Here is a 12,684-nt window from a genome sequence, read left to right on the forward strand (position 1 = left end):
TTTTTCTGTTGTTGTTACGTTTAGGTTAGCCTTCTCAGTCCGTCGCCTACCCCCTCTAGACGGGTCTGCTACTAGACAAAAGCTGCCCCTGCTTGTTATCAAATTGTCAACTAGAAATTTTAAAGTTTTTTAAAGTATTAGGCTTTAGTAACGATCAATGTAGTAAGTAAATTGTACCAGGAAAAAAATGTTTTTCTTAAATATTTAAAAAAAATTTTTTCCTGGAACAATTTACTTACATTGATCGTTATTATAGCATCATATTGTACCGCACGCATTTTAGTATATTTATGGAATCTTATCAGGCTTTAGGGCTGTAAATGTGTTTTTTTAAACATTTGCATCTTCTTGTAAGAATTGAATTTCTGTTTTGATGCTGTTTTGTTCGAGATTTTACTACAGCCATTATTGTTTTGTGATGCATTTACATGAAGTATATCTTCAATTTGTAGGCGGGAAAGATACGAGCGAGTCACCTGTTTGTTTTAGTTGCCTACGAACAACACAAAAGGATAAATAACTAACGATCTGTATGCGTGCAGAATGCCAACAATGCATAAAGGTATCTTACCAAGTCTATGCTGAATAAACTGCATTCGGGAGTACAATGAGCGAGAAAGAAACTTTGTAATGGCTGTCTAGATGAGTTTGGTATGGACTTAGTTCCGCGTCGTCAGTAGAACTTCAATTGGGATTCACGGCCTATTTAATTAGGGGAATTGATTACAAGCCATTTTATATTTGAAGAATTCCTGCCATGATTTGTTGTGCAAATTTTGCTTATGATATTATTTTAGAAAGAAATATTTATAAAGTATTTTCAAAAGAAGAGGGTTCGTATTCATTTTCATTGAAGAAAAAGCGTCTACGCAAGAGATGATGATTGTTTTATACAGATGTGTGCGTCTATATTTTGCTCAAAATTAAGGGTCATTGCAGAGCCTTGTCCACTATAAACCGTTGATTGCAATAAAATTAAGCATGAACAGTTCAAAAGGAGTGGGAGATTCTTTAAAAGATAGTTATTTGCTTGATCGAGTCACAAGACCAAAAACTGCTGCAGGATTTTCCAGAAAAGGAATCAGTGGAATAAAGAGGCCTTCAAGTGGTAAGAAAATCTGCCCTTTGTGTCTTAACGTCTTCATTAAAGAGTACCTAAAGTATATGATTGCCTTTTTACATGCTCTTATCTAAATATATAATGAACATTATTGCTTTACTGGTCTAATATAAGGTGCTTGATGCCCTGACTCTGGACAGGACTCTGGGTTGTGACTTAGAACTGTCCTGTTCTATACCCCACAAATTGTGTATATATATATGCTTTCATTTTTCCTTCTGCTTTATAGTTGAACACTCTGGTTGTAGTCCAGGGTAGGACCCATGAAAAGCAGAATACCAGATATACCCAAATAGGAAAACAATAGAAATATAATGGGAACCCATTAGTCCACGTCAGATATCTCCAGCATAAGCTACATGGATTCTACACTGGGTAATGTAACAGAAATGTTTTTAAAAAAACATTGCACTAAAATGCACTAAATTTCAAAATGCACTAAAATCAGTATTGAAGGCAAGGAAAACCAGAAAGTTTTGGTGCAGTGGTCTCTCAGAATCCAAACTGTCATGCTTTTTTTTTAGATATGACAAACAAGGTGTAACATTAGCCTTTTGGCCATTGTCATAGCCATTACATCCCAAACCTTATATCTTTGGTTTGCATAAGAAAAATGCAAAAAAATTGTATTAAATATAATTGACACACATTCATTTAGCATTTCCTGTGCTAAGACATACTTACAAATCTGAATAAATCAAGTATATGATGTATGATTCAAAAATTAATCTGAAATACATAATTTTTCCCTTTTATTCACAGCTGGAACAACTTGGAAAAATCCAAATGCTGTGGCTTCAAAACCCAATAAAAAGTTCAATGTCAGTCTGAGCCACACATCATTTGAGTCAGGAGTAAGCAAGAGAGCTCCATTTGCACCAAGGTCATTTCTGGGACAAACGTCCCATGAAATGCCAAAAGTTGTAAATGGCAAAACTTTTGCAATGAAAGAGTATAATCCATTGGAAGATCCCCATCTGTCAGATTATTATGCCAGAAAACTTGGACTTTTGCCTGGTCTATCAGATTCAGCCAAAAAGGTACTTTATTTTATGTATTGTGAAAAGTCCTTATTTGTCTGGAACAGCCTGACAAAACAAGCTTTTTTTGGCTTGTGTACACATGCCCTTTTACTTACACTGGTCCTTCACTGTGACTTGCTTGTTAGCACTCAAATGTTAGACAAGTACCCATACATAGTCACCTAAGCAGTCAATTAATAAATCTGTTTTTCTAAGCAACAAAGCATTGAAGTATTAGTGTTGCTTGTGTATTTTAATGTTAATATTTGATCTGAATTCTCTCCTGATTTGATATATTATGTTTTTAGAAATCTGCTGATGGGAAAAAGAAAGGTACATGTTTTATTTTTATCTTCTCACCAGTTGTGAGATCTCACTGCATCTCAGATTTCCCTGCATCACTTAAGCTGCTAGTAATTTAAACCATATGCTACAATTGAAGCATTAAGCATTTGACTTCTGAATGAGTTTTCAATTAATTTCAATTTTCTCAGAACCTTTTCTTGATAGAAGAACTTTTGTTCAATCTTTCTTGATACTGCATGGTAAATGCCAGTTAATATGAACTAATGTTTTTTCCTTATACAATGTAAATACCTTTTTATGCTTCCAATTTTTTGCATTTCCTTTTTGTTGTTGCAGCTAATACCACATACTTAATCAGTGTTGTAACAGGCAACAAAAAGGGTCAAGGAACAGATGCAAGAGTAAGAATTTCTTCTTTCTATTATTACTGGGAATTTGTTGATCTTATATCAGAAAGTTTCATTGAACAGTTACTTACCAAAAATTCGTTTAACAGGAATGTCAATGTCGAATTTTTAAAACTTTTCTTTATGGTCAGTGTTACCAGTCTTTAGTGTTGTTCATGTTTATGTTTATAGTGTTGTTCATCCTTACAATCATTCATAGATTTAATTTTCTCATATTTTTTCTGTCCTGTTTTATTCATCGCTAAAGTAGGTTTATCTTGTAGGTTTACAACTTGTGTTCCCTTTTATGATGTCATAGACCATCTATAATTTTCTAAAATAAGAGATGGTGTCCAGTGACCTTAACACTTCAGATTGAATAAGTTTTATTTTTCAGATTTTTGTCCAAATAAGAGGGACAAAAGGAAAACTTTCTAAACAGCATTTGACAAACAAAGCCCATGCTGATGCGGTAGCCGTGCTTCATGGTGAAAATTCTATTTTCAAATTTGCTCCTGGAACAACTGAGAATTTTGCCATACGTGGGCCTGATGTTTCTGATCTTGTGGCTCTTGAAATTGAAGTAATTAAATTTTTTCAAGTGATTCAGTGCTGTAACAATGATTTGTTAAATATACATTGTGCTAGCAGCTGTGCCAGCATGTTGAATTTGTCTCTACCTAACCAAGGGACAGTGCCATAATATTGAATTCTGTACCAGTGATTACTGACTTTGTCAGTAGCAAAAGTATCAAAAAATTTAAGAACCCTGGATGTTCATTTGCAAATTTTTTATAATTGATGTTTTAGGTATAAAAAGTGCTCAAGGTTTCTCAAAGCTTAAAAGTAATTGTGTGAACCCACTGTCTGGCTATTATTTGTCTTCCATATGATGTATACCAATGTTTATTACTTTTTGGCACTTTATAATTGTTTTTGATGCGATTTTTTCAGCATGATGGATTAGAAAGAAAACAGGCCTGGTTTCTTGAAGAAGTTAGAATAACCAACGAAAAGAATAACAAGACTTACATCTTTCCTTGTCACGCTTGGCTGTCCTTGTATGATGGTGATTGTCAGGTCAAAAGAGTTCTAAAACCTGCTTCTAGTGGCAGTGCAGAAAGAATCAGTAAGTCTAAACAGAAAATTTTGAATGCTAGCTGAACGATGTCTGTAAAGTAAAATAGAAGCATTACGTTGCATGCTTGCAGAAGCTTTATGTCATATTGCTGTTGACTAATTAACTGAAAATGAACTAATAGTTTTGGTGATGTTTATGTAAAAGTAATGATAAGGAGCAGAGGCTTGTAGTAAATTAAAAAGTTCTTCAATGGCATGACCTTGCTCTGTCCTCATTGGATAAAACAATCGTTTTTAAGATTTGCTTATGGGAAACAGAAAGTTTTATGGTAGTGGAGTAACATTAATATGAATAAAATGGAAAATATCGGGCCATTTTTCGTTTCAGTTTATGAAGTCGGAGTATACACTGGTGACAAAAGAGGTGCTGGCACTGATGCGCATGTTTTTGTGACAATATTTGGAGACCATGGACAAACACCTAGGGTTCAGTTAATTAACAGGTATTTTTGGCAGGTCGAAAATTCTAATTGATGAGTGTTTTATATAATTACCTGGAATTGAATCCCTTTTTAACCCTACTGTACCAATAACAGCCAAAAAAATAGAAGTTATGTCTACCATATCTGGTACCTACCTCTTCCAGTGTGGTATTTTGAGCCTTGCAAATAATAGTTTTATAAAAAAAGGTTTATTCCTAGCCCCCTATCGTATTTTAAAATTTCAATTATCTTTTATGAAGTTATTTTAAACAGTTGCCTGATTATGGCATTAACCACATGAAACTTAGCACTTAGAACCGTCCTGTTCTATACACGAAAGTGCTGGATAGAGTATATGTGGCGAACATTTTTAAAAAATTCTCTAAAGTTTTGACAGTTGCCTTGGATTTGGATGCATTGTGAAATAAATCAAATTCTTAAATGCGAAGAAAGTTTCTGAATTTAGTTCTAAATAGCTAAGCTACTTTTTAATTTCCAGGAGTGTAGATACCTTTGAAAGAAGCAAAACCGATGTTTTCAAAATAAAGACGAAGTCATTAGGAAAATTACAAAAACTAATGTAAGTAAAATTATTATTTTTATACTGTTACAGTTTTGCTAATATTTGCTTGAATTAAATCAATGATTGCTTTGAAAAACCAATTTTTTGGAAATGAAGCGTGAGTTGGTATTTTTTATCTAACGTTTATTAGAATCGATAATTGATGAATACGGTAAAGGTCTGGTGGGGGGGGGGAGGGGGGAGTAGTGAACATAATTAGCAAAATTTAGGCTTTCAATTTGAAAAGACATACTTTTAATTAAATTTCGATTTAGGATTTAAACCATCCATCATCACGTTAGTTTTTGTACTAGTTGAGAGTCAGATGTTTGTGACCCCGGAGACATATGTGTTATAAGCTTTGATGAGGGTTTACATTTTATAAGTTTTGATGTTCGATGAAGCAATGGAGCACGGGTATCTTGAAGCCTGTTTACAGCCCCTACTGTTGCGGTAGCATCATTGAATTGAATCGCTTCAAACAGTGTAGTAAAGCTAGTGTTTAGCACTGCATCAAGACCAGTGCTAAAGATGTGTTAGGGGATAGCTATACTTGCCAATTTACTTCGGCTCGTAGCCCCAACAAAGCTAGTTCTGTATTGTATGTGTTCTCTGATATTATATATTGTTTTATCTTTCCACTCAACAAATTATGTCTTTCTTGAAAATATTAATAAAAAAAGGCGAATTGATTTGCCATTTTGTGTATCATCAGTTTGGTTTTTCAGCATCGAACACGACAATGCTGGATTCGCTCCCGGCTGGTACCTTGACAAGGTTTGCTTTAAGAGCTTTTTTGTGCTAGTTTCAACCTTGAATTCGACAGCGAATGATCGACATCTTGCAAAAAAATTCATCAAATCTTTATGATTTTTGGTTTTGTATAATGTATTTTTTAATGATGAAAATCTATTTCTAGATAGATCTCTCGTATTGCAAAATTTTAACATTGCAGAAAAGAAGATTGATTAAGATTGAAAAGAGATTGATCAAGTACTGCTTTTTGTAATTTACGTCTGTTTTTCTTCTCATCTTCATTATTTTTATTTTCTAGATTGTTGTAAAAAATTTATCAAATGCAAAAGAAATATATTATTTTCCATGTGGTAACTGGCTATCAAAAGACGAGGGCGATGGGCAAATTGTTCGGCAACTTTTGGGAACAAGAAATCTTGATAATATAACAGAAGGTAACACATTTTATCGCGTATGATCCAAATATATCGTCCTTATAATTTTTCTAATATATAATTTCGTAATCTTTCTTTAATATTTTTCCAAGCCTAAGCACACGGAGTTATTAAGGTGTTGCTCTGAATTTAGCACTAGGTGTACACAAGGGTGCTTATTTTAATCTGAGGGTTGTAACAGTATTGTATCGATTAGGACCCAAAGGGGACAAGGAGATCATACCCTGCAGCCATTTCTTCAAAGCACGTTTGTATCAATCATCATTCAATTGATATCAATAGGTTGTAATTGGTGTTGGTATTTTAATTCATAGCTTAATTGATTTGTTTTTAAATTTCCCATCAGCTCAGAAATACAAGATAATGACCCATACTGGAGATGTGCGAGGGGCTGGAACCGATGCAAACGTACATATCACATTGTTTGGAGACAAAGGTGACACCGGCCAGCACAAATTAAGCAATAAATGGAAGAATAATTTTCAGAGAAAAAGGTGAGGCTATTCTGAAATATACCGAGTTTTAAGATGAAGGTGACGCTTACAATTAACAAGGCTTTAATAAGAGAAATCGTGCTTGTTCTCAAAACTTCGTATTTAAAAATGAGCTCATAGAGCTTTTTACCAAGTTTCCAGAACCTTTGGAACTCTTGAAAAAGGTTTCCTTTCCCGAAAAAATTTTCTTTAAGAACTTAAGGTGCAAAAATTGGTGCCTTAATTCAGATTCAAGAACGTATTTTGGCCTTATAAAGCTTGTCAATATAATTTTCGTTTGCTTTTATGAACTAACTCAATGTTTTGCAGTGACAATAACTTAATTTTTAAAATAGGGACATGTCAGTAACGAAATTTGATGCATTGTTTTAAATCTTTTCCAAAATAAAATGGCTAAATATAAATGTTGAAAGATTTCATTAATTTTAACAAGAATAAAGCATATCAACTTTCAATTTTTCCTTTCATACTTACTTTTCATACTTACAGCGTCGATACATTTATGGTTGAAACACCGATGGTTGGATCGTTAAAACGAGTTCGAATCGGCCATGACAACAAAGGTTTAGCTGCCGGATGGTATCTTGACAAGGTAAACAACAAGCCAATTCTAATTGTTGCAATTTTATCAGGCCACGCCACAAAGGGTGTGCTTGAAAGACCTCATTGAAAGACGTTTCTCCCATCGACGACCAGGGAGAAATCTTGATGGTACTTTGTGGAGGGGTGAAATTGTAGGCTGAAGGCTAGGCTAACATCGATAGATATAAGTGTGGGCGATATAAGACGTTTTTGGTTATCGTCCAAAGAAAGGGTGAACAGTTTCTTTGTTGGTGGGAGTGTGGGAATTTTGGAAAAATCTTGCTTTTGGTGCTAAAATGATTTTGATACGGGTGCAGAAATTTGATTTTGAGACCTTTAAATTTTTCGGAACCCAAACTAGAAATTTTGATTCTCCCACGGACAAGTTAACTTTAAAAATTTGAAACTGCGCGCCTGAAATCAGGCACAGGTTCTATTACTATAACACAGGGGTTTTGCGCGTGCAATATGCAAAAGAGCGCAGATCTGTGCGCGGGCGCGATTGCGGGTTTATATTTTTACTCCTCCAAAATTCAGCGTCTTTTAAAAATCAGTCAAAAATAGATACATAGAATTCAAATCTGGATAGAAAATTGAGAAAGGCATTATTTTCCACCGGATAGTGTTTATATCGGGGATATCAGATACATACAGTTTTCGAAACACCTAATGTCATCTGGCAGGATGGCCGAGCGGTCTAAGGCGCTGGTTTAAGGCACCAGTCACTTCGGTGGCGTGGGTTCGAATCCCACTCCTGTCATCTTATTTTCTCTGCTGTACTTTTTCTTGGGTAATGCAGCGAATAAAAACTTTTAGTAAAAGTACGATAGTCCTTGAATAAAATGATTGTGAAATTCAATTTAAATCTTTGTTCGTTTGAAATTTAATCAAATTATAGCTTCAACCTTGATCTGGAGTTCCTGACTTTTTTAGTTCAGTTTCCCGTTTTCAGGTTGATTTTTGAAGATGCCAATTTTTATTGAAAACAAGAAAAGCATTTTAGGTATTATTTAGTTTTACCTTCAGCCCCTTTTAAAAAAGCTGAAACATTCGCGACCAGGCACTTTATGCAAAAAATTCCAACCCCTAGATATTTTCTTATAGCAGCTTGAAACTTTTTCATTCCATCAGAGCATTGACAAGTAACAACTTCTTTTGGCCCCTTTCTTTTCTTTTGAAATAACAAGTTGTTGTCTGTGGACTCTTACTTAACATATTTTAGGAAGCTATTTCATAAATATATGAAAAGAAAACAAGAAAATATTTTCTGTTGGCATTATCGTGCTGTAGCTTAGTTATCAGGCTAGGTTATAAGGCTAGCTGATGCTCTATCTTATACAAAGCATATCAGATAAAAGTATTACTTACTTTAACAAACTGAACGGAGCAAGGTAGGTTGGTCTTGACTGAAGAACGAATGGTGTGGCTGTCCGAATTTTCGTTTGGTTCGTTTAAATAAGAAATACTTGGAAATACCTTGAAATGATGTCTTGGAGCACAGACATGAGTCTTTAGTGTATATTGATCACTAGACTTACGCTCGTTTATCTGTGCTTATTCTTCTAGAAAGTATCTGCCTTTCATTGTTTATGTTTAACTTAGGTTGTAGTGGAGGATGGAGAAGGGAAGACCTACGAGTTCCCATGTAATCGATGGTTGTCAAAAACAGAAGATGATGGCAAGATATCGCGAGACCTGTTGTTGTCAGGGTCATCAGAAATGGAAGGATCAGCGGGTAAATATTTTGCTGCTTCTACTAATTTTTACAGTTCACGATATAACTAAAATAGATAAAAACAAAGATGGAGAAATGGTCCTAAAAGAATTCGAATCATACAACTTTTGGTGCTGGAGGAATTTTATGCCTATATTTACTTTCTTGAATGTTACTAAAGCTTTAAATACTGATTTCCAACAAAATTATGTTATCGAAGAAATCCACACACTGGCAGAAGTTTCCAAGATTTTTTGGACAAAAAGTTATGTAGAAACAAAGCACCTAGGCTATGATTTTGACGTCACAATCATTTCTAATGGGTAGGAGCTTTTTGGATGTAATATGGCGTAGACAGATTATTTGACGTCACAAACGATCTTGATTGATATAAAAGGGGGTGCATTGTGAACAAGATAACTTTGTGAAGAGTATCGTAATCTATGCGGTGTTCTGCAGAGATCTGATTAAAAGTGAGAATATTGTTTCGAGAAGATATCTTCGTATCTACAAGAATCTTCGTGAATCTTCGTGAATCTACGTGAATCTACGTGCATCTACGCGAGCTATCGTTGGCGATTAGTGAGTTACGTGTATTGATCAGCATGTCGTTGAAACTGGAAGAAAAAATGGCCGAAGGTGACTCGACTTTAGTGGAGAAACTGATCAGCGAACTGGAGACGACGAAGAAAGAAGCGAGCAAGCTAAAAGAACTGAACGGAGTTTTGGTGAAGTGAGTGCAAATTGTCGATTCTTCATAAAGTTTAAAACTTTTTACTATTTTGACGATTCTTATGCCTAAATTTCTTTGACTAAATGTTAAACTTGAACTGCAATTAAACATTTTTCTGTCAATCATGAACAATTAGATAAAATCAGTTTCTGTTTCTATTCCAGAAAATCCAAAGAGCGAGAAAGGGCATTCAAGTTAGAGAAGGACCAGTGCAAAATGGAGGTAATGGTGGTTTATTTTGGTTGATAAATTTGGTTATTTATACTGACATGATGTACCTTAAACTGATTTGCAAATCATTTTAAGATAATTGCAAAATTTCTACTGTCTTGGGTAATGTTTTCAGCAGAAAGTAAACTTTGATATATTTTCTGATCCTAGATAAATGATCTCAAAATGCAAATGAGTGGCTTGACAGAAGTACTAAACTATCAACAAGACATGGCGGATGAGTTGGTACAACGTGAGCCAGAGAAAGTCAAGAAATTAAAACGTCAGAAAAAGGAGTTGACTGACAAGTGTCAAGAGAAGGAGAAGCAGTTAGAAGGAATAAAGAAAAGTTTACAAGAAATGAAAGTTGCCTTTGAAAGGAAGAAAACCGAAAACAAAGAAATCAAAGAGGCAATGCTGGAATTGAAAGGAGAAAACATCAAACTCCTCAGTAAAAATTCTCTACTTGAAGGTCATCTTGAAGAGCAAGAAAATAACCTTTCCAAGAAAGAAGACGAAATTTTGGATCTCAAACATGAGATAGAAGAGCTTAAAAACAAAATGCAAAAAGACAAGACATGCATTGCTCGACAAGCATCGATCATTTCTAACCAGGAGGCAACGATCGAGCAGATGGAGGTTGATGCAGTCAAAAAGGATCTGAGAATATGGGAGCTCAAGCACGAAATGAAGGAAGCCAACACCAAAATTACAAAAGAAGTGGCTGAAATTACTGTAAAGAACGTCATCAGGGAAGCAGGAGACAAGGCTCAAATTTTGAATCTAGGGAACAAAAATATCTCACTCAGGTCAGAAATTGAATCTTTGATGCAGAAAACAGAAAGGCTGGAGAAATTAGTTACCGACCTGCAGGACAATGCACAAAAAATGGCAGCCACAGCTGAATCAAAGATCAGAGCAATGGCTGACGAAATTCAAGGAGCCACTAAGAGGGCGGAAACTTCAGAAAGGAGGGCAAACGAGCTTGAATCATGTCTCAACGAGACTACTGAATCATTGGCAAATGCTACGGAGCAAATCGAAATCACAATGCAAGAAAAAGATGCCCTTCTTGTCAGCCTGAAGGAGAAGGACCAGGCTTTGAAGTGGCAGCTACGTGAAAACAAGCAAATGAGGTATGAGATTGACATTCAAGACATGAGGATCGAAAACATGGCAGCGAGGCTTAAAAACATTGCACAGATTTGCTTTGGTACCCCAGAGCTTAATGGGGACAGTGAGGAGAGGTTGGACAGTGAGGAGAGGATGATTAACAGTGGTATTTACCAGCTAAGCCCAGAACTTTTGTGATATATTGGCATGGCACATCATTGCTCGTACTGTCTCTATAATGGTCCTATTCTTTCTTTTGGCTGTCCCATTTTGAACAGGGTTATTAGCATAGCAGCTATCTACTACCCTCAAACAAAACAACAACATATTACAGAACTCAAAAACATGCAAAGCAGTCTTCTCTGACATACCTATATTTAGCTGCCGCAGACCCAAAAACCTCCAGGATTTACTGGTTCCTGCCAGAATAAAAAGTGACACACCAATTGATTCCAGAGGCACTTACAAATGCCACTCGCAACATAACTGCATAACATGCCAATAAAGCACAGACGGTACTACAACATTTAAATTTACTAACACTGACAAAAACTACGACATAAAACAAAGACTGGACTGCAACTACAGAAAGGCCCTTGACACATTTCAATACAAACGCTGTTTAACTAATGGTCATAAGAACTGTCAATACATTGGACAAACAAGCAAGCGACTGAAAGACAGATTTAACAAACACAGACGAGACATTATCAACGAAAAAGTAGACAAAGCTGATGTTGCAGACCATTTCAGCAGCCCAGAAAACTCCATAAACTACCTTACTATAACACCATTACGGTAACTTAACGACAAATGGGAGAGTGTTTGCCATCCTTTCCTTTTCTACTCTCGTTGCCTCTCCACATTCCACATCAATCAATCCAACACCACCATCGTCTCATATAAATTTGTACATTTTTAGTCCGTCTACTTTTGCTCTGATGAACCCCGTATGCCAGGGCAAAATCTTACCACATTTAATTTATATGTGTTCATTGTTGTTTGTTCTCGGCATGTTGCAGTGTTACTTATTTGCTACATCATTAGCAACTATTTTTTGTAAACATTTCCTTTTTCTTCAAATAGCCATCTTACACCTCTGAGGGGTATTCACCGCCAGAAATGCTTCACAGGATCTTTGCATTGTTTTGCAGTGATGTTCTCTATTAGAGTAACCAGTTATTTGACTTTTTCCAAGACATCATTCTTCTGCTTGATGATATCTGGGTGTACTTTGAAGAATCCTCAATTAATGTTACAAAATAACTTGATCCATTAACAGAATTGACAGGCATAGTATCTCAAGGGATGCAGGAAACATTGGCAAAAGTGGAAGTGAAAAAGAAGACTTTTGTGAAAAGACTTTTTAAAAAATTTCGCAGTGCAAACAGACTTCAATAAACATAAGAAAACGCCAATTTCCATATAGTATTCAAACTTATTTTTGAATTTAGTTATTTTTGATTTGAGATAAAAAGATTGTGTCTAGAAATATTTTGTTTTATTTTCTTGTTTCTTTCTTTCTGGTTCAATTTGATTAGATCTTGGCTATATTCATATTAAGTTTTACTTTAAACGCATCTCTTCATTAATTCAGAATATGGCTATATCAGAACATAATTAGCCACTAAGGCGGATTTCCAGGAAATTTTGAGGTGGTACGCAAATTATGAATTTTCATTTATGATAT

General features: G+C 35.2%; 2 protein-coding genes and 1 non-coding gene across 3 annotated transcripts in view; all 3 read left to right on the top strand.

Moving 5' to 3' along the window:
- Positions 1 to 460: 460 nt before the first annotated feature.
- Positions 461 to 12,684, top strand: part of LOC135696698 (lipoxygenase homology domain-containing protein 1) — a 39,155-nt gene continuing 26,931 nt past the window's right edge. Inside the window, exons 1-13 of the mRNA XM_065216181.2 lie at positions 461 to 1,108; positions 1,883 to 2,160; positions 2,451 to 2,475; positions 2,785 to 2,849; positions 3,232 to 3,417; positions 3,789 to 3,963; positions 4,303 to 4,417; positions 4,896 to 4,976; positions 5,687 to 5,735; positions 6,013 to 6,148; positions 6,495 to 6,642; positions 7,132 to 7,234; positions 8,827 to 8,959. Of these exons, the coding sequence (XP_065072253.2) occupies positions 982 to 1,108; positions 1,883 to 2,160; positions 2,451 to 2,475; positions 2,785 to 2,849; positions 3,232 to 3,417; positions 3,789 to 3,963; positions 4,303 to 4,417; positions 4,896 to 4,976; positions 5,687 to 5,735; positions 6,013 to 6,148; positions 6,495 to 6,642; positions 7,132 to 7,234; positions 8,827 to 8,959 (1,621 nt within the window). The 5' untranslated portion in view covers positions 461 to 981. The remainder of the gene's footprint in view (positions 1,109 to 1,882; positions 2,161 to 2,450; positions 2,476 to 2,784; positions 2,850 to 3,231; positions 3,418 to 3,788; positions 3,964 to 4,302; positions 4,418 to 4,895; positions 4,977 to 5,686; positions 5,736 to 6,012; positions 6,149 to 6,494; positions 6,643 to 7,131; positions 7,235 to 8,826; positions 8,960 to 12,684) is intronic.
- Positions 7,903 to 7,984, top strand: Trnal-aag (transfer RNA leucine (anticodon AAG)). The gene has a single exon. It is a non-coding gene; the product is annotated as a tRNA-Leu (tRNA).
- Positions 8,966 to 11,446, top strand: LOC135696700 (uncharacterized). The gene is made up of 3 exons (XM_065216184.2): positions 8,966 to 9,671; positions 9,836 to 9,893; positions 10,053 to 11,446. Exons 1-3 carry the CDS (start codon positions 9,544 to 9,546, stop codon positions 11,190 to 11,192), a joined length of 1,326 nt encoding a protein of 441 aa, XP_065072256.2. The 5' UTR covers positions 8,966 to 9,543; the 3' UTR covers positions 11,193 to 11,446.

This window comes from Rhopilema esculentum, chromosome 18 (genome assembly GCF_057945365.1).
Source record: "Rhopilema esculentum isolate cy_ngs chromosome 18, ASM5794536v1, whole genome shotgun sequence".
Lineage (NCBI taxonomy): Eukaryota > Metazoa > Cnidaria > Scyphozoa > Rhizostomeae > Rhizostomatidae > Rhopilema > Rhopilema esculentum.

Coding starts and splice junctions, on each gene's coding strand:
- LOC135696700 (XM_065216184.2), top strand. CDS start 9,544: ATGTCGTTGAAACTGGAAGAAAAAATGGCCGAAGGTGACTCGACTTTA. Junction 9,672..9,835: donor CTGAACGGAGTTTTGGTGAA/GTGAGTGCAAAT, acceptor TTTCTATTCCAG/AAAATCCAAAGAGCGAGAAA. Junction 9,894..10,052: donor AGGACCAGTGCAAAATGGAG/GTAATGGTGGTT, acceptor TTCTGATCCTAG/ATAAATGATCTCAAAATGCA.